General features: G+C 35.5%; 1 protein-coding gene and 1 long non-coding RNA gene across 6 annotated transcripts in view; one reads left to right on the forward strand and one right to left on the reverse strand.

The window, feature by feature from the left end:
- The window catches only part of SMYD3 (SET and MYND domain containing 3), a 954,064-nt gene that overhangs the window by 208,667 nt on the left and 717,452 nt on the right, over positions 1-27,945 (reverse strand). For all 5 annotated transcript variants that reach the window (XM_074262568.1, XM_074262569.1, XM_074262571.1 and 2 more), the window contains 3 exons: positions 15,172-15,239; positions 10,750-10,852; positions 1,274-1,384 (listed from right to left, as the gene is read on the reverse strand). In XM_074262568.1, the coding sequence (XP_074118669.1) occupies positions 1,274-1,384; positions 10,750-10,852; positions 15,172-15,239 (282 nt within the window). The remainder of the gene's footprint in view (positions 1-1,273; positions 1,385-10,749; positions 10,853-15,171; positions 15,240-27,945) is intronic.
- LOC141539587 (uncharacterized) lies at positions 478-27,337 on the forward strand. The gene is made up of 5 exons (XR_012481334.1): positions 478-552; positions 7,530-7,658; positions 23,009-23,109; positions 24,586-24,643; positions 26,157-27,337. It is a non-coding gene; the product is annotated as an uncharacterized LOC141539587 (long non-coding RNA).

Consider the following 27,945-nt stretch of genomic DNA (forward strand, 5'->3'; position numbering starts at 1 on the left):
AGGAAGGGAGAGTGACAGAGAAGAGAGAGAGAGAGAAAGAAAGAAAGGAGAAAGAAAGAGACAGAGAGAGAGAAGGGGGGACAGACAGAGAGAGAATGGGGAGAGAGACAGAGAGAAAGACATTCAGAAAGTCAAAGAGACAGACAAACAGAGAGACAGAGAGAGGAGATCCTTTCCTCAAATTCTTCCTGGCTGAGAAGGTTCATGGCAACCAGAAACTTCTACAACTGATGTCTCAACAATTTGCTATTTCTTCCAAAGGCAAACAATTTAAAGCAGACAAGGTTTGGGTATATACACTAGATTCATCATGAGGAAATTCACTCACCAACCACCCAATCAATATTTAGAGAGAACAATTTTGTTTGTTTGTTTGCTTGTTTAGAATGCGAAGGAAGGAAGGAAGGAAGGAAGGAAGGAAGGAAGGAAGGAAGGAAGGAAGGAAGGAAGGAAGGAAGGAAGGAAGGAAGGAAGGAAGGAAGGAAGGAAGGAAGGAAGGAAGGAAGGAAATACTTGGTCCTTCTCAAAGTAACATCATCCTCTATAGACCTGGTATGTATTATTCATGATTGTCATTAAAATCCAAATATATAACAAGGGCTTGCATTATGTAGTAGTTCTGGGCTTCAAATCCTGTTTTGGTGATTAAAAAAATACAAAAACAAAAACAAAACAAAAAAAAAAACAACCTCATAATGTCTGAGTCCCAATTTCTCCATCCTTAAAATGGGGATAATAACTTGTGTTACCTATCTTATTGTCATGTTTCAAGGAAATTGATTATTAAAATTTAAAGCATTATGTCATTGCAGTTTATTCTAATTATTATGCACAAGGCATTGTGCTAGGTAGAAATGATGACACAGTTTTTCCTGGTGGAAGGTGATATGAATTTAAGAAAAGGAACTTAGAAGAAAGGAACCAAACTGCTTCTCTTTATTCATGTCTGGCTTACTCATCAGAGTGATTTCTTTCTAGATTCTTATAGTACAAACAAACAAAACTGACATCTATATAGTGCTTTCGTTATAAAGCACTTGACATCTGTGATATCATTTAAGCATCACAATAAAGCCGTTGGGTAAGAGACACATTATCACCCCTACTTTACAGATGAGGAAACTAGAGTTCTACTAGGTTATGTTTCACCCATGGTCACACAGATAGTAATTGTTAGAGAAAGGTTGAATAGCTTCCAAACTCCAAGCCTTGAATCCTATCCCAAGTGGGAAGTGCCCCGGAAAGTGTTCTGTCACTGCCCAGCACAACATACCTTGGACTGGGTTTTGCAGAGGGGACAGTCGCAATCAAAGCAGTACTGTTCTTTCAGCTGCTTCTGCCTCTCTGCAGTGGGCATCAGTACATCGAGGTAGCAGATGGTAAGCTGTGTGTAAGCAAAAGGGAAAAAGAAAAGAGATCATAAGGCTGAGTGATTTTGTCCCACATCTACTAAGTAACATGTTCCACAAGCTGCATGGATCTGAAATTGGACCATCCCTGAACTGAGTGGAAAAGGGTTATCTGGTGACCTTTGAAAAGACAAAGTGGAAGGGACGATTCATTTATTATGTTCTGGCTAGTTATCTTCCTAATGAGGCTCCTAACTTTCAGGCTCTACCCCTTCCAGACCATCCTCTATCCAGCTGCCCCAATGATCTTCCTAGAGTAAAGGCCAGACCATTTGACTCTCTAGACCAAGAAATTTTAGTAGCATCTTATGTCTCTAGGACAAAATAAGAACTTTCTAACTTGGCACTTTAAAAAGCCTCCTTTTCCAAGCTTTTTTCATATTAATCCACTTCATGAACTCAATGTGTAGTCAAATTAGTCTACTTGCTATTCCCAGAATTTTACATTGGCTGCACATGTATATATGTACATGTATGTGTATATACATACACGCACACATATATATGCAGGTACATATTTGCATATGTGCACATTTATGCAAACATGCATATGTGTATATGTAGCAAATGTACCTTGTGGTTTTATGTGCAGGCAAATATACATGTATGTAAAACAACATATGATGACTTAGGAAGAATTATTACCTTATCTATCAGAACTAGATTTCTTAAAAAATATTCATGTTTACTTGTTTTTTGATTTATAATTTACTAAAATCATAAGTTCATAGATTTACACCCAGAAGAAATTTAAGGAGCCATCTTGTCCAGAGACGTCAAAATATACATGTATATACTGTATACATTTCTGTTTTTAGACTATATCCAATGACTAGCATTTTCTTTGGCTGTTCCCTATGTTTGGAACTTTCTCCTGCCTCATTTCTGATTATTGATCTCTCTGACTTCCTTTAAGTCTCAACTACAATTCTTCCATGCACAGGAAGTTTTCCTTAACTCCTCTAAATTCCAGTGCCTTCCTTCTGTTTTTTTAATTTCCTTTTTATCCTGTACAAAGCTTGTTTTGTATATATTTGTTTATACATTGTCTCTTCCATTAGATTATACGCTTCTTGTAGCCTCTCCTTTTGAGGGGCAAGAATTTTAAATTGAGCGGATGCCCAACTGTTGGGGAATGGCTGAATAAGTTACAGTATATGAATGTAATAGAATATTATTGTTCTGTAAGAAATGATGAACAAACTGATTTCAGAAAAGCCTGGAAAGACTTACATGCACTGATGCTAAGTGTACTGAGCTGAACCAAGAGAACATTGCATACAATAACAATAAGATTATGTGATGATCAACTCTGATGGATGTGGTTCTTTTCAACAGTGAGGTGATTCAGGTTAATTCCAATAGATTTGGAATGGAATATATCATCCACACCCAGAGAGAGTACTATGGAGACTGAATGTAGATTGAACCATAGTATTTTCATCTTTTTAAAAATTGTAGTTGTTTTTTTCTTGGTTTTTTTTTTTCTTTCTTGTGGTTTTTCCCTTTTTGCACAATGTAACAAATATGGAAATATATTTGAAAGAGTTGCACATATTTAACCTATCTTAGATTGCTTGCTGATTTGGGGGGAAGGTAAGAGAAGGAAAAGAAAAAATATGGAATTCAATGTTTTACAAAAATGAATGTTGAAAACTATATATGTATTTGGAAAAATAAAATACTACTGAAGGAAAAAAAATAAATTGTAAGCATCTTAAGGGCAGGAACCATCTTTTACCTCTTTTTGTATCTCCAGAATGTAGCACATTGGACATAGTAGTTGCTTAATAAATTCTTATTAATTAATTAATTAACTGATTCTTATTCTTCCTATTAAAATCCACAGCTTCCTTTAAGGCTTAGTTCATATGTTACCTCCTATGGAAGAGGTTCTTAATCTGAGTCCCCAGAGTTTCAACAGTGACAAATTTGGATGAGAAAACTATATATTTATTTTTACTAACTTGTATCTGAAATTAAATATTTCCTTCAATGACTGAAGAACATTACTATGTGACATACACAAAAACCCCAACTCTTGTCTTCTGGGAGGCCTGATCTCATGTTCTTAGTTCTCAATGCTGTCTCTCAAGGAGAACATCACTTCTTGTCTTTGTATCCTTAATAAGATATCTTGTACATAGAGGTGCTATGGATTACAGGCTTGTGGTACAAGAAAGCAGCCATGGGAATGAAGCAGGAAGTGGGGATGAGAATATGCATTTATACAAGCTAGATCTTGTACTAAGTACTTTTACCAATATTATCTAATTATCCCAATTTTACTGCTGAGGAAATTGAAGTCAAATGTTAGGTGACTTTCCCATGGTCCCACAGTTAGTAAATGTCTGAACCTGCCTTTGAACTTAGGTCTCTGTGACCCCAGGTCCAACAATTTTTATTGTCCCATCAGCTCCCCTGAATGAGGGAAGGCATAGGAAGCAAGATGATTTGTTTCATTTTAGGACTCTTCTTAATTTCTGTCATTATGTCCCCGGTGCTTAAAGAGGTACCTTTCACATAAGTAGGTACTTAATAAATTCCTGTTGAATTCAATTGCATTTTAATTAGAAAAATAGATAAGTAGGATGGCTTATCCATTGGCACAGTCTTTTTAGGCAAGCCATTAAGAGGTAATGGAATGGCTCCATACCTTACTAAATGACACTCTGCCTCACTTCGTTCCATCTTAAGCTCTGAATAAAAATTGTGGCTCTAGGTAAGATGGAAGGAATAATTTCCTGACAAGGACAGTTACACATGGAAAAGTCACCTTTTTCCCTGGGCTTTTTAAAATCCAATGGATACCTAAAATGGTATACTAATTGGAGGTACAGACCATGCTCTGATCTTTAGGCACATTTCTCAGCTATCAATTCAATTCTACTGTCATAGAGGATCTATTAAGTCAACAGCATCCATGAGGAATTCAATGTTTTACAAAAATGAATGCTGAAAACTATCTTTATATGTATTTGGAAATTCCGCCAAAGTCATCTTTGCTCACACTGATAAAACAACTCACAAGTTACTGCTATTTTGATAATGATAACAAAAACACAAAATCCATCACTGCTCTTACAAAGAAGTCAGCTGGTAGCAAGAGTTGAAGCTTTTTTTTCTTTTAGCCACAGAACACTTAAAGAGATTGGGAAAGGTCTTGGATGGTTTCCCCATAACTACTTATAGCTGCCAACCAAGGGGCTCCCATTTTGAAAATGTGCCCATTCTCAGTGGACTCTCATCAATGAGAACATTAAAGTCCAAATGCAAAGATTTTTCCCATTTGGAGGGTCATCGAAGGGCTAATGAATAGGGGTTTACAATGGGAACTAGCCTCATTGAAGTGGCTCTCAAAACTGCCCTGATGTACTACGCCACTTCTCAATCACTAAGAATTGTGGTTTCTCTCAGGCAACTAAAAGGAAATACCCAGCATTCGGCTCTTTGGCTGAATGCTATAAAGTCATATTTAATTTTAATGCTGAAAAACACAACCAAGTTTATGTTAATCATTTAATCAGCAACACATAAAAACCTTTATTAAAGACTCATTCGCCTGCTGATTTAATTCGGAATCTGTTCATTGAGTGCAAGGCTCATTTAGCTGGTACATATTCATGGAGCACAGCCATCGATCAGCTGTGGCTTTAATAGCATAAAATAAAATAAAATATTATTAACACGTGAACGCAGCTGACCACTTTGTCAATTTACTACAGCTCCCATGGAGAATGGAGTAAATAATTTCCAGCAGAAGAGTATTATTATTACCTTGGAAGTCTTATTGAATGTCTTATTGAACTAGATTTTTTTTTAAAATCCATATTTGCTTGTTTTTAAGGTTTAAATAATGGGGCAGCTAAGTAGTGGGAAAAGCTAGGTGATATAGTGGCCAAGGTACCAGCCCTAAAGTCAGAAAGATTCATCTTCCTAAGTTCAAATATGGCCTCAGAACCTTACTAGCTGTGTGATCCTGGCCAAGTCACTTCACCCTGTTTGCTTTAGTTTCCTCATCTATAAAATAAACTCGAGGAGGAAATGGCAACCTACTCTAATATTTTTTTCCACAAAAACATGAAACACAGAGAGTCAGATAAGACTGATACAACTGAACAACAACAAAAAGGCTTAAAAATCATAGGCTCACACACAGATTTAGAGCTGGAAAAAGCCCCAGAAGCCATCTAATCTAGTGTCAGAGTTGATGCATCTGGCCAGCCAAATCCCAGTATGAACAGACCAGATTAAAATGTTATCAGGGAAATATTTAATCAAAGGAAATTTAAAAACAGACTATAATATAAATGTTAATTTGTGGTTTTCTAATGCAGCAGGCAGAGATCAATTCTATCTGATTTTAACATTATTGATTTAGTCCAAAACAATAATTTTACAGATAAGAAAACTGAGAAGCCAAGAGATGAAGTTCTTTGTCCAAAATAAGGTAGATAGTTAAATAGCAGACTCAGAACTTTATTCCAGGGTTTTAGACTCCAAATGCTGTAGTCTTTTTTTTTTTTTTTTTTTTGGTTCCACACTGCTAAATCTAGACTATGTATCTTGCTTGGAATTCCCAAGGCTAAAAAATTTTGCTTCAAATAAACCAGTTTTCCATGATCTGTAACATGGTAGATAATAAGATGCAATTAACATAAAACCTAATCTGTAGTCCTTGAACTGAAGTGATACAATTCAAACTTTCTTCAAAATCTACAGACCCTAAATGGAAAACTGAATTTTAAATTATCCCATTGAGAGCTAATTGAAATACTTTTAAGATCATAGGTGTGGAGCAGGAAAGGACCTCTCATTTTAAGTATTAGGAAAGTGAGAGGCCCAGGGAGCCTCAATGTCACACACATAGCCATCAAAGGTGAGATTTAATTACAAATCCTTTGATTTCAAAGCCACTGAATGCTACCTCCCCTTTTTTGACTTTTTAATGTCTAATAACTTCTAAAAGAGTCTGATCAGGCTCTAGTGAGCAGAAGGGCTCTCCTCATTAAAAAGAAAAAAACAAAAAACCAAGGACTTTAGTTTTAAAACTTGTATCTGAAAAGTCATTACTTTGAGCACTTGCTCACGTTTCCACTGTATGATTCAGGTTTACAGCCTGCTGTTCAATAATATTATTGATAACAGCAAGAACTGTTGCTACGCATGAATTCCTATGAGTACAGCTTGGATTGACCAGACTTCTTCAGTTCATGCTTTATAAGAAAGCCTGATCATAAAAGGCATTTCAGAGCTGAGCACACTCCTGAAGGTGACAACTATTACCTTCCAGGTAAGTTTACTGTACCTTCATCTCTGTAGGGTCCTAGATGAAAGTGAAGGAAACTGTCCAAGTTGAAACAACAAATCCTAAGGAATTCATTGCTGAAGATTAAAACCCTCAATAAGGAGAGGTGAGTGTTGGAATTGGTAATATTAGGAAGAGAAATCTGTTTCTGGATCCTAGAGTAGAAGATGGTCTTAGGAAGAGAGAAAGTTACAAAGGCTGGGAAACTTCCACAACTCATTCCCATTATTGCTTCTTTCCTCCTGCTATTAAGATGTAATTATGCTCTCCAATCTGGGACATATTAAGAGTTCTGTTCCACTCTCTGTCTTCTCTAGGCCTGATAATTAAAGTTTTCCATTTCTATCTTCAAAACAGTCTTGCTTCCTCTACAGACCTTATTCCATGGGCTTATTACTCACAGATGAAGGTTTTTGATTGTGATAACATCAAAAAGGTCTGTTTTGATAAAATTAAAAAAAAAAAAATCACCTCTTGCCTGATGCTACAATCTCCCCTTCTCTGAATCCCCACTTCAATCCGTCCAATATCTGGGCTCTTTTATGCTAGATATTTCCATTCTTGATGCAACCTTGGTAATTAATATCTTTCTCTCTCCTCTTAAAGGTAGGAAAACCAATAAAAAAACTTTTACTCTTCCCCATAAAACACTGGGCTCTCTTCTGCATTGTTATTTGTTATGTAAAATTTCATACAGAAGAAATGAAGGAGGGGTCTAACCTGGTTTTTGAGACAGGTATGTATCTTACCTATGTATTCATGTATTCAATCTCCTCCATATACCTAATTCTATCATTATCTTTTGCTTATAGGGTCATAGAATTAGAGTTCAAAGAGTCTTCGAGGAACAACTAATCCAACACCCTCGTATTATAGATGAGGGAACAGAACACCTGAAGGAATCAATGATTTCCCCAGAATCACATTGATAAGTATCAGAGGTATGATTTGAACCCATGATCCTGCTCCCCTCCCCCAGTATTAACAAAGGGATCCAACTGCACCTTTGCAGTCTCTTCCTCCTTTTGCTCATAATGCATCTATAATAAAAAGTTCATTAAAAAAAAATTTTTGGTCCTTTTGTGGCCATCTCTGAGTCTTAAAAACATATCTGAAAAGGACTGGTGCTGTGATGATCCCATAAGTATTCTGAAATCCTCCTTTGTAACCCATTTTTGTTTTTAGCAAGCTACATCCAAGCTAGAGAACCTGAGATTTGGAATAGAATTTGAGAGCTGGAAGAAACTACACAGGCCACCTATTCCAGCCCTGCTCAATGCAGGAATATTAACATGCCTCTGCTTGGATGCTTCCAATGAATAACTCGTTATTTGAGCCAATATTAAGTGTTCTTCCGCCCTCTGGGGGTGCTGGTAAGGAGTGAAGGAGCTGACAGAGAGGTTAATATCAGGGTTGAAAATAGAATTCCCAGTGATAATCTATAAAGCATAGAGCAATTAGTAATTATTTTTTCTATTTTGTCCGAAGAAATATCAGGCATATGTTAAACACAAAGGGGACAATCCTTCTTACTTCTAGTACCTCCCCTCTGTTAATTATTTCCTAATTATCCTGTAGATTGCTTTGTATTTATTTGTTTATATATTGTCTCCCCCATTAGATTATAAACTCTATAAAGTTTTTAGTTAGGGACTATTTTTTGCCTCTCTTTTTATCCCCCAGAGTTTAACCCAGTGCCTGTCATGTAGTTTGTGATTAATAAATGATTAATGATTGACTTTCCTCAGAGCTCATCTAGTCCAAAACTTCTTAAACTGTGGGTAGTGACCCCATATAGTGTCATGTAGATCAATGTGGGGGTCATGAAATTATAATTTATTATCAATAAATGTTTGATTTGTACAACTATTTTATATATCTATATACCAGGGGTCGCATAAAAATTTATCTGGAGAAAAGAGATAGTCCAATGCTTGTATTTTGCAGAGAAGGAAAATCAAGATTGCACAGGTAGTAAGAAACAGAAGTAAGAAACCCAGGATCTCTAAATTAAATAAGCCATATGAAAAGGCCATAGGTTAAGAACCACCTCTTACACAGATATAATTGTGGCAACCCTGGGCAAGTGATTTTAAGATCTTTTTTCCCATGAGAACTCACTAAGTTCCCAAGTTGCAGATCAATTTCAGGTGGAGGGACTTTCTTCACTAATGAAATCCCTTCCTTAAACCCTCCAAATTTAAATCAACATTGGAGCAATAAAAGAAGAAATTAGTCTTTTTCCCCCTAGTGTCTAATGGTGCATTTCTGTAGTTCTTCATCATATTTTTAAATTTAGGGACAGGGTGTTTTTTGTTTTTTTGTTTGTTTTTTGCTTTTTGTTTTTGTTTTTTGGTGAGGAACTCTGTCTGGAAAATGTCCCACAAGGATATAATAAGTTCTTTTAAGATGAATGAAAAGCAAATGGGAAGAGGAATCCAGGGCTAGGCATGGGGAGGGTAAAGGAGGGAAGGGAAGCAAGGGGCCAGTTAGAGTACAAGGAAGTAAGAAACCTTGCTTTTTATTCCTGCTTGAATGCTCCAGTTATTTCCATTAGTTATCCTTGTTCCTTCATCAGCATGGAGCAGAAGGGAGTGGCTGACTTAGTTTAATCTGGTTCTGATTTTGCTTAAGGGGAAAAAAAAACACCAAAAACAACCTTTGACCAAAGCCTACAAATACCTGAAAATGGTAACAGAAGGGGTTCTTTCTGTTAATTGCCCCTCGAATTATACACAATAAAATCATCTCTAATCTTCTTTGGGAAAATCATGGTCACAGCTTAATTAGTACACTTATCCTAAATATAAGAAACTCAGCATAAAGAAAAAAAAAAAACTCACTTGCTCAAAAGGAAACCAGCTAGGGATCAGAAATCCCTCGTTACCACAAAATATGGTATTCCAGGGTTTGAGTTTTATTGCCTATATGCTGAATAAATAAACAAAAGCTTATAGCATTTGGGTTTCATGCAATAAATAACCCATTGAAATAAACTGAAAGGAAGGATAATATCAGGTTCTAGAAAAGCCCCAACCCCCACAAGAAACAAGCTGGGCCCTGAATTCAGCACAAGGCACCAGCCTATAGAAAGTGCCTTTCTGTGAAAGATTCTCCTGATAACCAAAGGAGCAAAAGTAGTTATATTTCTTGGACTTCAGAAAACTAGGAGTGAGAATATCCTTCTGTTAGAATATTCCGTTTTTCCCAATTGTTTCCTCCTCTCTCCCCAGACTTTGCACTTTTGTCTAGGTAATTAGCACCCAACGTAGTAGGGTAGCAGGATAGGAATAAGCAGAACAAGGAGAAATGGCATCAGTGACTTGGAACTCCTGAGGAATCCCCTTTGAGTATTTCAGTATTTTTACTGCCAAAAGTCCTCATTGCTGTGCTGACTATTCAAACTTATTAGTATTGCTCATTTTATTGCTAGAATCCATTTGTTCATTCAGTAAGCATTTATTAAGTACCTACTGTGTACCTGACACTGGAGATGCAAGACAGAACAGTCCATATCTTGAAGGAGTTTATATACTAATATGGGGAGGGGAGGCAATGATACAAATAAAAGTAAATATCCACATAAAGAGGACATAAAGGGGGTGATTTTACAAAACTGCTTTTCTCATACATATACTTCAAGTTTTTTTCACCAGGGCAAAGCGCAAAAACCCAGATTAAATTTGTCTCCAGAGGAAGAACTGAGAATAAGAGGTTTTTAGATTGTGATTTAGAAGAATTGATGATGGGCTGGGGAAAGGGGAAGGGCAAAGGAATTAAGGAAGGGTTGAAGTTTGCAGTGATAAATCAATCAGGAAGCATTTATTAAGAGTTTACATTAAATGACTGTCCCTGTCCTCAAGGACCTCACATAGTCTATAAATAATTCTGTCAGTCCCCTTTTCCTTCATAAGTGAACAATAGTATGGCTTTTTTTTGAAAGAGGTTAGTGAGTAGAAGAAGGGAGGAAGACATCTTTGATGAAAATAAGTGGGAATGGTGGGTGGGACAGAATATAAGTAAATTCATTACCTCTTCTCCCAGAAGGATATTTCGGATTGCACGAAGGAAGAGACTGGGTCCCTCAAATATAATCACACAGTTTGGGTCACAGCTGTGGTTCAGCAAAGACATGCTAGATGGGAAAAAAAATTTAAAATACAATCATAGAATGCTATGGTTAATAGTGATCTTACATAAGCCTGCTTAATATAGTACAGCTAGCAGTGGATGATATGATGATAGCAAAATCATTAGTTTTAGGCTTGGAGTGAGGAAGAACTAAATTCAAATCTGGCCTCAGACACTTCCTAGTTGTGTGATCCTGAGCAAGTCATTTCACCCTGTTTGCCTCAGTTTCCTCATCTGTAAAATGAGCTGGAGAAGGAAATGGCAAACCATTCCAATATCCTGACCAAGAAAACCACAAATGGCATCTTGAAAACCCAGACATGACTGATGGACAAAACAACAAAAAGTGAAAGACATAGGGCCAAAATTTAGATTTCTTAATTCCTATCCCAGGACATTTTACGGCACCAGAGGACCCCTCTTTTTCTGGAAACTACAAAAGGCTAGAGGATTATTATCAAGTCCAAGGCATCATTTTACAAATAAGGAAACCATGTCTTAATGTGACTTAAGCAAATTTAAGTAGATACACCTTATATGTATTTTTTCACAAGGAAATTGGGAAATAAACCAAAATACTCAAATGTTAAAATGTGAGAATGAACTTAAATGATTTTAAAACTGTCCAGAAGAATGGGAAAGAAGAATGTGTAGGAGGTAGAGAATGGAAATTTTCAAGTAAAGGTTAGATAATCATTTTTCAGGAATGTTATAAAGGGAGGTGCTCAAAGATTCTGTTTCTATTATGAAGAAAATAAATAACAGAAGCATCTCTGTCTAAATATTTCTCATTGGTCATCAAACTGAAGTAGATATTTGAGTTGAAATAATTATGTTGAGCAAGAAAATGTTCATCTTAGGGATGGAGAGAGGATGGCTTCAATAATTAACTGCTTAGGAGTTTTAATTATGGGCTTAGGATACAGGGAACCAATTTACTTCCTATGCAATAAAATATTCTAAATGTAAGAAGCTCATTAGGCTTGTTTATGAATAAAAATGTTTTTGGTCTTTTCTTGGAATTCTAGTATCTAATGGGCTGTTCTATTTTAAGGGACAGTGGGTTCCTTTTGACTTCAAGCATAGACTGAATAATTATTTTTCTAATATGTGGTAGAAAGGATTATTATTGACATATCATAGATAAAATGGCCTCTGAAGTGTTTCCAACTCTTTTTTTTTTTTTAATTGTATAAAATACAAATAAAGATAAGCAGAAGCACATTAAATGAACACTATAGATTGGGAACCAGGACACCTGGATTCTAGGCCTAATTGTGCTACTCATTGTGCAAATATAAGCAAACTATTACGTTTCTCTGAATCTCAATTACTCATTTGCAAAATGGAGCTAATTAATACTTGCACTACCTAACTATCCAGGGTAGACAACATAGTAAGATCTTTGAAGCATGACAAGTATGCGTTTATGAGTCACTGACTAAATACTAAGGACTGGGGATAAAAAAGACAAAAATTAAAGTCTCTGACTTCAAGAAGCTTACATTCTATTTGGGTAAAAGAAACAAACAAAGCATTTATTTTTGTTACGTCTTTTCAGTCATGCTGTTTCATCTTGTTGTTCAGTCTTTTCATGTTGTGACTCCATTTGGGGTTTTATTGGCCAAGATCCTGGAGTGATTTGCCATTTCCTTCTACAGCTCATTTTATAAATGAAGAAACTGAGGTAAACAGGGTTAAGTGACTCCCTCAGGGTCACATAATTCATTAAGTATCTGAGGCTAGATATGAACTCAGAAAGATGATTTCTTCCTGGCTCCAGGGCTGGCAAGCTATCCATTGCACCACTTAGTGGCTTATATATTCCTCAAAAAATCTGTAAATCACTTTTTATATTATCACATTTAATCCTAACAACAACCACATAAGCTAGATATCATATCTCCATTATACAGATGAGTAAAGAGGGACAGACTAAATGACTTGCCCAGTGTCAAATGACTTGACAGCCACACATACACACACATAAGCATATACAGCATACATACAAGATAAATAGACATATGTGGTAATTTTGGGGGGGGAGGAGGAGGTCCTAGCAGCTGCCAAAGGAAACTTATAGAAGATTGAAAATGAGCTGAAATTTAAAGGGAAGAAGTTTAAGCAATGGAAATGAGGAAGATCTACATGTGAGTTATCTTAATTATTTATTTCATGAAGGAGGTTGGCTCAATCTTCAATGTCTGCTATAGCTCAAAAATTCAAGGATTCCATAATGGATTTCTGATGGCATAAGAGTGGAGCTATTAAGGAGTGATTAAGAGGACACATGTTCATCTAGTTCAGGGTTTCTTAATCTGGAGGCTATGAACTTGTTTTTAAAAAATATCATTCTAAAATATATATATCATTCTAATTATATTTCAATATAATTGGCTTCCTTTTTAATCCTATATGTTTTATTTTATGTATTTTAAAATATTATTCTATCCTAAGAAATGGTCTGAAAGTCTTTGACATATGGTGAAGTGCTTAACACAAAACCTGGTACTTTGCAGGCACTTTATTGAGCCAAAGAGCCTCTAACACTAGAAAATATGAAAAAAGAACCCCAGATTTAGTAGAAAAGAGGGAAATGTCATGAGATGATGCTTTTTTTGGGGAGAGGGAAATCAGGTAATTATATGAGAAGTCTGAATACATATGTTTAAGAGTAGGGCTTCTTAAACTTTTTCCACTCATATCACCTTTTTACACAAGAAATTTTTACACGACCCCAGGGATATAGGTATATAAAATAGGTATACAAATCAAACATTTACTGTTCATAAATCACAAAGAAATGTATTTTAAAATAATTCTTTGGCATAAATATAATTTTACCATTTATTAAAAACAAAGCAAATTTGTATACAATGAGATGGATGTGCTTCTTTATTTATACATAAAGAATTAAATTTTGGCAGTATATTTGATACTATAGGACAAAGAACATTCAGATGCCTTTTACTATTGCCAAATTTTTCCCATTCCTCATATTCAGTTACATAGTCCCATATAATTTCCCCAGTTTAAGAAGCTTGTTTTAAAGAAGGAATTAGCAGAACTTTGCACCAAGGATGAATTCAGAAATCAGAGATCAGAGATCTTGACAGTATATGTTCCTAATAAGAGAACTCAAATAATAGAATACTCTAGATTTTCCCCTTTTCTTGTTGTGACCATTCAGTACTATGGGGATATTAAGTAGAATGTAAAGTCCTTGAGGTAAGAGACTGATTGAGTTTTATTTTTATCTTTGCCTGGGAATAGTAGAAAATTAATGAATATTTATTGTTTAATAGGAAAGCTACGATAAAAATTTACATTGTTTTTGCTATTGTTATGGCCCAGTTTAATATTCTCTTCAGCTCTTATCTCATGATCCTAATCATAAAAGGCCAAGTTCTCCCTGAGAATAACAATTAAATGGATTCCCAGCTCCATGTGATTACTATAACCCATAATGGAAGGACAAAAGGACATTTTTTTTTAAAGATTTAAGTTTTCAATTCCTGATAATTTATCATTAAGTTTCTTATTTGGCTCTTGCAAATAACTTTCCTAGATATCTCTGTGAGAGGGAAAAGGAAGAAAGCAAGGAAGAAAATAAAGAAAAAGAGGAGAAAGAGGGAAAAAAGAGAAGGAAGGAAGGAAGGAAGGAAGGAAGGAAGGAAGGAAGGAAGGAAGGAAGGAAGGAAGGAAGGAAGGAAGGAAGAAAGAAAGAAAGAAAGAAAGAAAGAAAGAAAGAAAGAAAGAAAGAAAGAAAGAAAGAAAGAAAGAAAGGAAGGAAGGAAGGAAGGAAGGAAGGAAGGAAGGAAGGAAGGAAGGAAGGAAGGAAGGAAGGAAGGAAGGAAGGAAGGAAGGAAGGAAGGAAGGAAGGAAGGAAGGAAGGAAGGAAGGAAGAAAGAAAGAAAGAAAGAAAGAAAGAAAGAAAGAAAGAAAGAAAGAAAGGAAGGAAGGAAGGAAGGAAGGAAGGAAGGAAGGAAGGAAGGAAGGAAGGAAGGAAGGAAGGAAGGAAGGAAGGAAGGAAGGAAGGAAGGAAGGAAGGAAGGAAGGAAGGAAGGAAGGAAGGAAGGAAGGAAGGAAGGAAGGAAGGAAGAAAGGAAGAAAGGAAGAAAGGAAGAAAGGAAGAAAGGAAGAAAGGAAGAAAGGAAGAAAGGAAGAAAGGAAGAAAGGAAGAAAGAGAAAGAAAGAAAGAAAGAAAGAAAGAAAGAAAGAAAGAAAGAAAGAAAGAAAGAAAGAAAGAAAGAAAGAAAGAAAGAAAGAAAGAAAGAAAGAAAAATACTTTTCTATCAGTATATGAAATATTGTCCACAGTACCTAGGATACAGGCCAACACCAACTTCCTGCATCTCTCCATTACTGATGGTGAAACCGTTACAGATCACCTGTAAAAACAAGAGGGAGAAATCAGGGTTAACAGAAAGACATTTTGGAAATTTCATATCCAAGAAAAATAACTTTTCAAAATAAAATGCAGGGGGTGTTTTTGAAAACTAGTTTGGTGATACGTCCAAGACCAGTGGTGACACTTTTTAAAATTTTTAACTGATCAGATCAAGAAAGTACTCTACTGGAAAATTGCAGGCTGTTCCATGCAGAAATATTAGAATCTCACAAAAACAAAGTATGGGACATTAAAAAGGCAGATCTATATGTTCATATATATAAGAAAACAGTCACACAGAATCTACCAAAAAATAGCTAGCATTTATACAGTATAGCAGCTAATATGTGTTAATCACTGTGCAAAGTGCTTCATTTGAGCCTCACAACAACCTTGGGAGATAAGGGCTATTATTATCTTCACTTTACAAATGAGGAAACTGAGCAGAAGCTAAGTGATTTGCCCAGAATTACATAGCTAATAAGCATCTGAGACTGAATTTGAACTCATCTTTCTAATTCCATGATCAATTCTATGCATTGCAACTTGTCTCTAGGCTTGCAAAAACAACCACAACCACAACCACAACAACAACAACAACAAAACCCACTGCAAAAATCACTGTGAGGTGATTCTTAGGACTGACAATATTGCTTCATCCAGACAAATTGAATGATACTCTTTTAACTGCCACTGTGAATGTGTGCATCCACAAGCTAAAGTGGCTGGGTGGAAAAGAGGATAAACAGTACAATGGATATAGAGTGAAGCCTGGAAGTAGGAAGATCTAAGTTCAAATGTAACCTCAGACACTTCTTAGCTGTAAACCTACTAAGCAAGTCACTTACTTTCTACCTCAGTTTCTTCCACTGCAAAATGAATATGATAATAATAGTATATGTCTCACAAGACTGCTTCAAAAGTCATAGGAGATAATATTTATAAAACTCTTTGCTTAACAAGAAATTCTGTTTTACACACATATATTGTATCTAGGATATACTATAACACATTTAACATGTATGGGATTGCCTGTCATCTAGGGGAGGGGAAAAATCGAACAGAAGTGAGTACAAGAGATAATGTTCTAAAAAAATTACCCATACATATGTACTGTCAAAAAAATTATAATTATAAAATTAATTTTAAAAATGAAAAAGAAAACATCTTTCCTTAGTGTGGGGTGCTTTTAAAATATTATTTACTTTTCTTTTTTGACAGATTTTGTATAACCATTTTTTCTATACACATGAACACAAAGATCTCATTTTTAATGCCACACACCTTGTGTGTGTGTGAGAGATACAAATATTTCTGCATGTTAATAGCCTGATATAAGAGGAAATTACACACATACATACCCCCCAAGGTGTTGGAGGGGAATGATTGTATGTTTTTCTTGCTATAATTTTTTTTCTTTTTTAATTAATTTTGTAATTATAACATTTTTGACAGTACATATGCATAGGTAATTTTTTACAACATTATCCCTTGTACTCCCTTCTGTCTGAATTTTTCCCCTCCTTCCCTCCACCCCCCCCCCCAGATGGCAGGCATTCCCATACATGTTAAATGTGTTATAGTAAAACCTAGGTACAATATATATGTCTTTCTATAACTTTGAAATAAATATTGCTTGTAAATGCTAATCTGAACAATTCTCTCATTCTCCCTCCCCCACACCATCTCTCTCTTCTCCCCCTTTTTCATTTTCTTTTTTTTTCTCTTTTTCTCTGTTTTTTCCTTCATTCCCCCTTCTCTCCCTTATTCCCTCCCTCTCTCCTTCCTTCCTTTCCTTTTTCTTTTTCTTTCCTTCTTTTCTTTTCTTCTCTTTTCTCTTTCTCTCCCTTCCTGCCCTGGAAAAACAAGAATGAATACTAGAGGTAAGGCAGTTACTTCAACTGCATGCTAATTGTAATTCTCTTCTACCACATGAGGGAAAATAGGAACAAGAATCAGAAGACATTTCTAAAGATCTAATATTAACCAGTACATAAACCTTAAGCAAGCAACACTAACACTGAGAAACTTCCATTTACTCTTTATTCATATCTTATGCTGAATTTTGCAAGCTCTGTGTAGCTTATCATGATTTGGCATCTTTTCTCCATAAGCCTGATAAAATGTAATTTTAAAACAGGAAATAAAAAGGTACACATACATATGTTTGGACCTCATCTAATTTAAATATATTAAATAGTGCCTGTTTTCCATTAGCTTTAATAGATCATGTCTACAAACTCTTTGTGTATATGTGGAGTGGTAGAAATGTACCACAGTAGATTCTGGATTTTCTTTGGGGGATATTTTCAACATTTAAAATTTCATATGTATCTTATCACACATTATAATTGTAAAGCAGAATCAGGACATTACTTTAAATAAAACCACAAAGTAAGAGCAAGAATTGAGTTTCTGCTGAACTCCGAATTGATCAGAAGCCAAATGCTCTTTTTTCTTCTTTTATACTAAACTACTAAAGCCAACGCCCCCCCCCCAAAAAAAAATCTTTAAAACTTTGCATTCATTTAGGATGATTTTTTAAAAAGCTATCCTTTTGTAATACAAGATTTGCAAAATGTTCTACATATATTGTTTAATATGGTTCTTATAACAACTCAATGGGGATAAGTGCTAATATTACTCCTATTGTACACATGAGGAAATTATAGTTGAGAGAAAATATATAATTGAAATATATGGGATCACAGAACTAGAAAATAGGTAAGGCAAGATTTGAATTTGAGTCTTCTTCTCCCTAATACTGGCATGCTGTGTACTATCACGTAGCCTCCAAAAACAAACAAACAAAAAAAACCCAAATGTTCAAATAATTGAGACACTGAACAATACAATTGTGTATACCTGATAGAAGCAACATGATTGATAAACACATGACCTTTATATTAGGGTTATTTAACCCAGAACAGTCCTCAGGGTGAAAGGAGATGACAGACAAGTAGCTGATAGGATGGAAAGTAGGACTGTCTTGGAGGAAGGTGGGATTTGGAGTTTGGAGTTCTTGTGGAAGAATAAGAAAGAATAGGAAACTAATTTTCTCTGATAACTATCAGGTTTAGCTTCTCATACTCCTCTCTCAGTTTTGAGTTCATTCAGTCCATTCAGTGGGTCCTAAACTTCTTGCTCTTTTCTGCTTCTGATTTACCCTCATTTTCTCCTTTCATGTACCATCCTAAAGGATACTGGGCTACAGTAGACACCTATCTGGAAATGGAAAGAGTGTCTTACTATTGGGAAAATATTTTTTTCACCTAGATTGTTTGCTGTTGGTGGCTGGTAGAGGACCTGATTATTGCAGATACAGCCACAGGGCAGAGGACCAGCAGGATTAAGTTTCTAACCAATTTCTCACCAATTTCTGAGAGATGGGAGAATGCAAGGAGGAGGGAAAGCATTCCTAAAAAGGGGGAGAGGATTTTTGAAGGTCATCAAACACGAAAAATAACTGTAAAGGTAAATAGCAGTAAGTTAAAGGTCTAAGATATGTAGTAATCAGACAAAATTAAATTGACGGCTCCTTAGTTGTTACACTTTGGATAGTATTAGAAAGTTCTTGCCATCCTGTCCCTCTCTTCTCCCAGCTTCTCAAATTGTAATTTGCTTGTAACATTGAGGGTTGCAAAATTGTGGTTTGTTATCAGTAAATATTTGATTTGGATAGCTATTTTATGCATTTATATACTTGGAATCATGTAAAAATTTCTTGGGCAAAAAGGAGTTGCAAGTGGATCTATTGTTTGGATTGAGGCACTTGGGTGACAGTGGACAGAGTGAAACACCTAAAGTGAAAAAGACTCATTTTCTTGAGTTCAGATTCAGCCTCAGGCACTTATTAAGCTGTGTGACCATGGGCAAGTCACTTAACCCTGTTTACCTCGGTTTTCTCATCTGTAATATGGACTGAACAGGGAAATGGCAAACCATTCCAATATCTGCCAAAATTCCCCCTATATGGGATCACAAAGAATAAAGCAGAATTAAAACTGAACAACAACAATAAAGCAAAATATATTGTCACAAATCATATCCCAACTTTGATCGTTTTCTTTATGTAAAACTTTAGGCAAATCACTTTGTTGACCTGTATCTCAGTTTTCTTAACTTAAAGGGGAGGAGAGAGGGCAGAGTTTGACCTGATGACCTGTGACCCTTAAATCTATGATCCTAATCTATTCTTTATTCTTTGAAATATTTGTCAGGTAAATTTTAGAAGTCTTTTAAAATGAACACTTAATAGTTAATGTAAGTGGAGGGGAGAGTTGCAAGTTACTTTGCTTATTTTTTTAAGAAATTGAGCAGGGGATAAAAAAGAGAAACACTGTGAACAACACACAGGCAAAGCATATAATTCAGTGAATGACAAGCCTGCCAAACACAACAGGGAATTCTAATGCAAATTAAGAAAGGCCTATTAAAAAGATCATCCCAAAGAATCAAAGCAATTACATGAAAAGAAAAAAGGTTTTCCATGTTCAAAAATTAATATTTGTATTAATTTAGAAATGTTTTCATTTAATTGGCCATAATATGGAACTGAAACATATTTTACTATTATCCTTTGTGTTAATGAATGCAGTTTTATGTTCATTCCATTATTCCTTAGGAAATGTTTTTAAATCCAATCTTGCAAAGAGACAGTGTATGAGTAAGGGAAATTATCTGAAATAAAAAGCATTTCAGGAGCTGGTACTAATGAGTGACCGACCAACCAAACCTGTGTGCCTTCTAAAAGTCCTGAACAAAAGGAAAAAATTTTAAAAGTTTTCTAAACAAAGTAAATTGTAGTGTGTGAAGGGCCAAGTTCTAGGCCCCAAGGAGAATGAGTGTTCACTCTTAATGATAATAATAGCTATTGTTTAGCTAGATGGAGCAGTGTTTTGATTGCCAGGCCTGGAATCAGCAAGACTGAGTTTAAATTTGGCTTTGTGATGGTGGGCAAATCACTTAATCCTGTTTACTTCAGTTTCCTCATCTATAAAATGAGATGGAGAAAGAAATGGCAAATTTCTCTAGTATCTTTGCCAAGAAATCCCCAAATGGGGTCACAAGGAGTTGGAAACAATTGAACAAAAATTATCATTTATGTAGAACCATGGCAAATTTCATCTCATTTTATGCTCATAAAAACCAACACTGGGAGGTAGGAACTACTGTTTTCATTTTTCATATGAGGAAACTGACATTAAAGGATTTGCCGAGAATTTGAACTCAGGTCTTCCAGACTCTCTTGAGTCACCATCCAGTGACATTCCTGACAAATGCAGTCTAAAGCAACATGCCATGATGTAGACTGGGTCATTTCACAAGATGCAATTATTGTACCCATTTAACATCTCACATGTAAATTTAAATGCTATGTATTTCCTCAAAAAATTTTTGACAGATAGATTTTTGATGACAATTGACAGTAAGTGAATTATATTTAGAGTGTATGGGGGAAAAAATCACCTTCAGAATTGTTAAATGCTTGATGAGTTGAGTAGATATTAAAAAAAAACAAAAAAACAAAAAAACCCTCACAGATGCATTCCCACAAGCAACAAAAGGCAAACGATAAACAGAAATATAATTGAATATTATTGGAGGACTCAAATTATAGGCCTGAGTTCATGACAAGCACAAAGAAGGCTGTAGCCATCCCTTATTTAGAGGAAGGTAGAACCAGCTGATAATTATTGATTTGCCTCTAGGCTTATGGTACAAACATCTAGGCTAGCCATAGGCACGGTTATCCAAGAACATAGATAAGCACACATTTCTTGTCATTTATACTTTTTTTTTTTTTTTACAAAACAGAGAAAGAAGCCCTCTATTAAAACCCACAAAGATCAATGACCAGACTCTAATAACAATGTAAAAAAGTGATACTACTTTGGATTAAAACTTAGAGATAAAAATTTAGAGATGACTTGGTTATAAAACAGTAAGCATTTATTAGGCACCATTTATTAGTTTTTAGATATGGAAAAGCCACAAAGACAAAAACAAAATGTTCCTTGGCCTCAAGATGCTTGTATTCTGTCAGGGAAAAGACATGTATAAATATAAGTAGATAGAAAATATAGGGGTTAATTACTAGGTTTATATCCCAAGGAAATCATAAAGGAGGGAAAAGGGCCCATGTACAAAAATGTTTGTAGCAGCTCTTTTTGTGGTAGCAAAGAATTGGAAAATTAATAGATTTCTATCAGTTGGGGAATGACTGAACAAATTGTGGTACATGAAGGAATATTATTGTTGTATAAAAATGATGAGCAAGCCGATTATAGAAAAGCCTGGAAAGATTTACGTGAACTGATGCTGAGGGAAACAAGAAGAGCCAAGGATACACTGTACACAATAATAGCAAGAATGTGCCATGATCGATTATGAAAGGCTTGGTTCTTCTTAGCAGTTCAGTGATTCAAAGCAATCCCAATAGACTTTGGATAGAAAATGTCATTTGCATGCAGAAAAGGAACTAAAGAGACTGAATGCAAATCAACACATTCTATGTTCACTCCTTTTTTTCTGTTTTTTTTTTCTTTTCTTTTTTTTTTTTCTCTCTCCCATGTTTTTTTCATTTGGTCTGATTTTTTTTCTCCCAACATGATTCAGAAACTAATGTGTATTAAAAATAAATAAACTTTCAATTTAAAAAATTGCAAAAAAGAAAAGGTAAAGAAAATATAGGAGTTAAAGCTAGGGATCAAATCTATAAATTTTATTAATGTAAGTAGGCTTCCACTGAGGGAATTTTCTCTATCAATGCAAGTCAGCACCTAAGAGGTTAAGTTATTAATAATAAATAATAAATAACATGTACATAATAAACAGATTTGAACTCAGGAAGATGTCTTCCTCACTTCAGTTCAGCGCTCTATGGAGCCACCTAGCTTAAAACCACAGCAACAAGAGAATTTCTACTTTTTACTTGGCTAACTGGTCCTCTATGTTCTTGCTATTAAGTATCCCTCTCAATGTCTTTGCATAAGAAAGAAACTGTATTTGTTATTCCACCCAGGTTGATAGAAGCCCAAAAAGAGAGAGCAAAGGCAAAGTACAAGGATGTTAATAGGGTGAATTCCCTATGATGGTCTTTCTTTAATAAGGAGAGAATCTGTTGTCTCCTTTCTCCCCTCAAGTACTTACTTGGTTGCTAGGTGGTTTACTGATGAATTACCTACATCTAAGCACAATTGATCCCTTCACTGACAGTTCTAGAGATGCTAAACTTAATTTCAAAGCTGCCTGGACTTTTTAAAGGGGCCAAATGCACTTTCCCTAATTCATACATTTAAAAACAATTATGCTAAAAAAAAAAAAATCGTTCTAAGTTCTAAGTTGACTTGTTCATATCTTTCAAATTTTCTTTTCATAATTTTTTTTCCCACACAGCGTGGGCAAAATGGCTGCCCTCTACTTTCAACAAATAGATAAGCACTTTAAGAATTACTTGGGACAAAGCCCTATTTTCTAAACAAGATTATTCTGCATTTAAGTTTATTAAGCTCACAAGAGGGAATCAAAGAAAATGGAGAGAGTTGACAGATATGAAGTAAAAAGCATTTTTCATGCAAAATAATTGTATAGAACTATGTAGTGATTTGTCTCTTTTGTTTAGAAAGCACAGTCAACATCATATATAGTACATGCTTCCATCTCCCTTTGGAATTCTCAAAGTCACATTTATTACTAAGTATGAAGCCAATTTTCTTGCAAAAATCTTTCCACAAAGCTAATATTAAAAGGACTTAAATGATTTTTCAGAAAGATAGAGAAGGAAAAGTACGGAAGAGAGTGAGAGAGAAAGATGGAGAAGAAGAAAAGAAGGAAATCAAGGAAAACACTGACATATGAAAAATAAACAGGTAAATGAGGGAGAGAAAGAAATTGGGGGGAAAAGGGGGTGGGGAAAAAGGGAGAGAGGAAGATAGAGAAGGAGAGGGAAAGAGAGGGAGAAAGGAAAAGAGAGGGTAAGAGAAAGAGGGAAAGGGAGGGAGAGGGGAAAAAGGAAGAAAAGGAAGAGAGGAAAAGAAGGACAGAGCAAAAGAGGAATGAGTAGAGAAAGAGATAAAGAAAGGGGGAGGGAGAGAATAGAGGAAGGAAAGACAGAAGAAAAGAGGGATAGAAAGAAAGAAGGAAAGGGAGAAAGAGGAAGAAGGACAGAAAAGGGGAGGAAGGGAAGGAGAGAGAGAGAGAACACACACACAGTCTTGGTATTTGTGTGTGTGTGTGTGTGTGTGTGTGTGTGTGTGTGTGTGTGTATGTGTGTGTGTGTGTGTGAGAGAGAGAGAGAGAGAGAGAGAGAGAGAGAGAGAGAGAGAGAGAGAGAGAGAGAGACCACATGTGCATGTATGTATGTATACTATGAAATCCTGTAATCCTTTTTCCCCCCCACTATAACCCCTCAATTATCAATTACTTCTTGACAATATATAATAGAAAGGGCTTTCACTCTGCTAAGGGATGCAGATACAAGACATTACCACAGAAGACCAGAAAGCTCACAATTTTCTACCTTAGTTCAGAGAAAACTAAAAAATTCAGGTTCTTGGGAAACAGCAGGAAGGGATGCTGATGACTGGATGTGATTTGAGTTCTCAAGCTTTATTTGGGCACCTTTTACTTGGATTCAGCTTTGGTTTTGCTTTATTCCTCACAAATTCACCTCTCTCTCTCTATGGTAGTTGAAACAAAGATTGATGTGAACAGAATGGTTCCTGTGACGGAGATTAAGCAAAACAGTCTCAGCAGGGAACAAGAAAGCCCCAATATTGGAAGACACAGTATGGAAAACTGCATTCAAAGAGGAACTACCAATTTAAAGCACCTTTTTTTTTTCCTACAGGAAGAGAAAGGGTGAAAATAAAATAGCCCAGTACCATTCTGGCCTCCTCTCTCACACACCATTGGCAGTGAAAGAGAACAAGAGTGAAAATGTTGCTAAATTTAAAAAGTGTTTCCTCCAGCAAGAACCAAGATTTGCTTTTCCTTGAATGGTTTTTATTCATATGGTGGCGCCTTCCTTCTAGGGAGCATAACCCACTTCCCAAATGACCATCAATCTACACAGCAAGCCATGGCAGAAGGTGGGGAAAAAAGGAGTGTGTATGTGTATGTGTAATAAATAGTGTAGTATCATCAATAGTATATTCAAGAAGGAGAAACTAAGGTACAAGTTCAGGAACCATTTCCAAGACTCAATACATCATCTACTTAAAAATGAAGTTAATTTTTTTATATTTATATAACATCTTATCCTTTTCCTCTTTTTAGAACTGTTGATATATTTTGTTTTTAATCACATATATTCTAAATATTTCCCCTTCCCCTTCATTACACAGAGAGTCAGGAGACAATTAGGAAACATTAAATGTGATCAAGAAAGACTTCTTGGAGAAGGTAAGCTTTTATGGGGACTGAAAAGAAGCTAGGGCAGTCAGTCAGTCAATAAATATTTCTAAGCACCTACTATTTATAATAAATATAAGTGCCAGAGGCAACTAGATGACTTAGTAGATAGGTTCAGGACGGGATTCAGGAAGAAAGAGTAAAAATCTAGTCTCAAACACTCACTAGCTGTGTGACCCTGGGCAACCCACCTTTATCTCTGTTTGCCTTAACATACTAGAGAAGAAAATGGTAAACCATTCCAATATCCTTGCAAAAAAAATCAGAAAAAACCCATGGACAGTGTTGGTATGACATATATATTCCATGGGGTCATGGAGAATTAGACAAAACTGAATGACACTGCACTAAATAACTAAGGATCATAGAAAGCTATCCCCTGTAACAGACAATAACACAAGTCATCTCATTTACTCCTCACAGCAACTCTGTGGAGGTAGGTAGAATAGATATTATTTTCATTTGCTAGATAAAGGAAGCCAGACTCATAAAAGGTAAGAGTATGTTGTCATTGATTAATGATAATGCTAAGGACTAACACATGAGTCTCCTAACTTCATAAAGATAATTATATTCATCTGTATACTGAATTCATCTCAAAAAATTCCAGATCCATATATGACAACTGCTCATCTAAGCTTTTGATCTTTTGATATGTTGGTGGGAAGTAGGATAAAGAAGAAGAGGGAGGCTCTCTTCAGCCAAGTGATTTATAGTAAACTGAGAGATGATGCTGTCCATTTCTAGTAAACATAAAGAGAAGAGTGGGGGTGTTACAGGGAATTGAACATCAACTTACAGCATACCTATTGTATAAGATAAGGAGCCCCTGAGGCATTATGGAGTGTTTATTGGTTTACTGGACACATCTGTGTATAATCACATAAGTAAAGCATAAATCCATGAGCAAATAAATGAAAGATCTGTATCTTAATTGGTATGGGAATCCCCCAATATGTGAACTCCTTTTTCTCAGGCAAATCATAAAAATTCTGACTTCTTTATGGGTAGATAAGTTTTCAGTAGAGAAGTGAATATTTTCACACATGTAAACACACATATATATACATTCACTTGTATATGATAAGCAGGGTGGGACAGTGGATAAAGACATGGCCTTGGAGAGAAGAAAACTTGAGTTCAAGCTTTTCTGTAGAGAAGTGAATATTTTCACTTACATAAATACACACATCTTCACTTGTATATCATAGGCAGAGTGGCCTTTGGAGGGGGGAAAACTCAAGTTCAAGCTCTGCCTCTGACGTATACTACCTGTGTAACTAGTCATCCAACCTTTCAGGGCCCCGGGCAACTGTGTAAGATAAGTTACAGACCAACTAGCCATTATGCATGAATGGAAGGTATTTCCAGAATGGAATTCCCCCACACTGATGCAATCACAGGTCTGATCCAAAAAAATAGAAATAAGAATTCATGCTTAATTATTTGCTTCAATGCTTCAAGGATTATTACATCAGCTCAAGTACTTCTCTCCCCAGCACAGATTCTACCCAACTTCTGACCTCAGTCGATGGTTGCAGGGAGTGGCTATGAAAGAAGCAGAAATGACACCCAGTGGCTGGCTTTTTAGTAATGATGCTCTCCAGTACTGAACTAGACTGATGGCCGATATACAGCGTTTCACCAGGACCCTGCTCCGAGCCTTTGCCTCTACTCTCTCATGAAACAACAGGACAATATTTTAACAGTTCATACACATGTATATCTATATATGTATACACACAACACAAAAGCATATGTTTTTATCCATGTGTATATAACACATTGAGATACATATATATCTGAGATGTGTACATATTGCATGCACGTGTAAATATGTGTACATATACAAATATCTATACAAGCATATATATATATATATAACTACGTAAACATAAATCAGTCTATTATATACATAACAATGCAACATATGTATAACTATATAAACATCTCTATGAATACATGAAACAGTGTATACATATATCAATTCCTATATGTGTATATAACTTATGGAACATGTATATGCTACATATATATTACATATGTGTTGCACTTATATAAACATCTCTATATATAACATGTGAATACAAATAAAAACATCCATATCCACCTCTATGTATATACATAGAATAATGTGCCTGAAAATGAACATATGTGTGTATCTATACTTGCTGCTGTCCAGTCATTCAATGGGATCTGATTTCTTCTCAAATACATAGGAACCAAAAATAAATGTGAATATCTATAAAGCAGGCATGCACATGTACATACATATAGAGAACATGCATATATGTGTGAATAGATATTTATATGTAAAAATAAAATGCATATATTTTAAAATGGGGAAATATATTAGTATAGAAAGCACTAATTGTGATGGCTAAGTGTAATTCTATGTAGCACTGAAATTTCTTTAAAAGAACCAAAAGTTATCCTAATTGAGGCAAAACATCTTAGTCCCGAAGTCTCCAATGATTAGTTCTAAGTCATGTTCAAGGAATAGTACTGAATTTAACCTTATTCACAACTTCCAAATTCTCCCCATGGTGAATGCTTTGATATGTTCTAATCAAGAACATTCCTTACTTCATAGAAAATGCTTTTAATTTCAGCACCATTCAGATATAGCAGTATGGATATATCAAATTTAGTACTCATGGAATAAACATGAATTTTGAAAAAAAATGTAACTACCTCTTTTGATTAATTCAAACTTTTTATCTAATATATCCCAAGGTTAATCAGTGGGTAAAGAATAGGACTCAAAGTCAGGAAAATCTCAGTATGAATCTTGCCTCTGATGTGGGCAACTCATTTGACATCTCTGGGGACCAGCTTCCTCATATGTAAAAAGAAGGTGATAATAATACTGATCTCACCAAGTTGTTATAAGGATCAAATGATACAATATGTGTAAAGTACTTTGCAAACCTTATAGAACTATATAAAAATAAATATATATGTGTATATATATATATATATAATTATTCCATGAATAATAATAATAAGGATAATGATATGTATCATCTATAAGGAGAGGGAAACAGATTATGTATGATGTTTAATGTGTTCTGAACACATATTGTAGATAACATGGATATGGTTGGTATTTTGTGGGATGGGGGGTAGGGAGAGATAGGGAGAGACAAAAAGAAAAGAGAGACAGACAGGGAGACAGAGAGACAGAGAGGAAGAGGGAGACAAAAAAGGGAGAAAGAAGGAGGGAGAGAGGGAGAGAGAGATAAAGAGAGAGGGAGAGTGAGTGAGTAAGGGAGGGAGGGAGGGAGGGAGGA

Source organism: Sminthopsis crassicaudata, chromosome 4, assembly GCF_048593235.1.
Source record: "Sminthopsis crassicaudata isolate SCR6 chromosome 4, ASM4859323v1, whole genome shotgun sequence".
Lineage (NCBI taxonomy): Eukaryota > Metazoa > Chordata > Mammalia > Dasyuromorphia > Dasyuridae > Sminthopsis > Sminthopsis crassicaudata.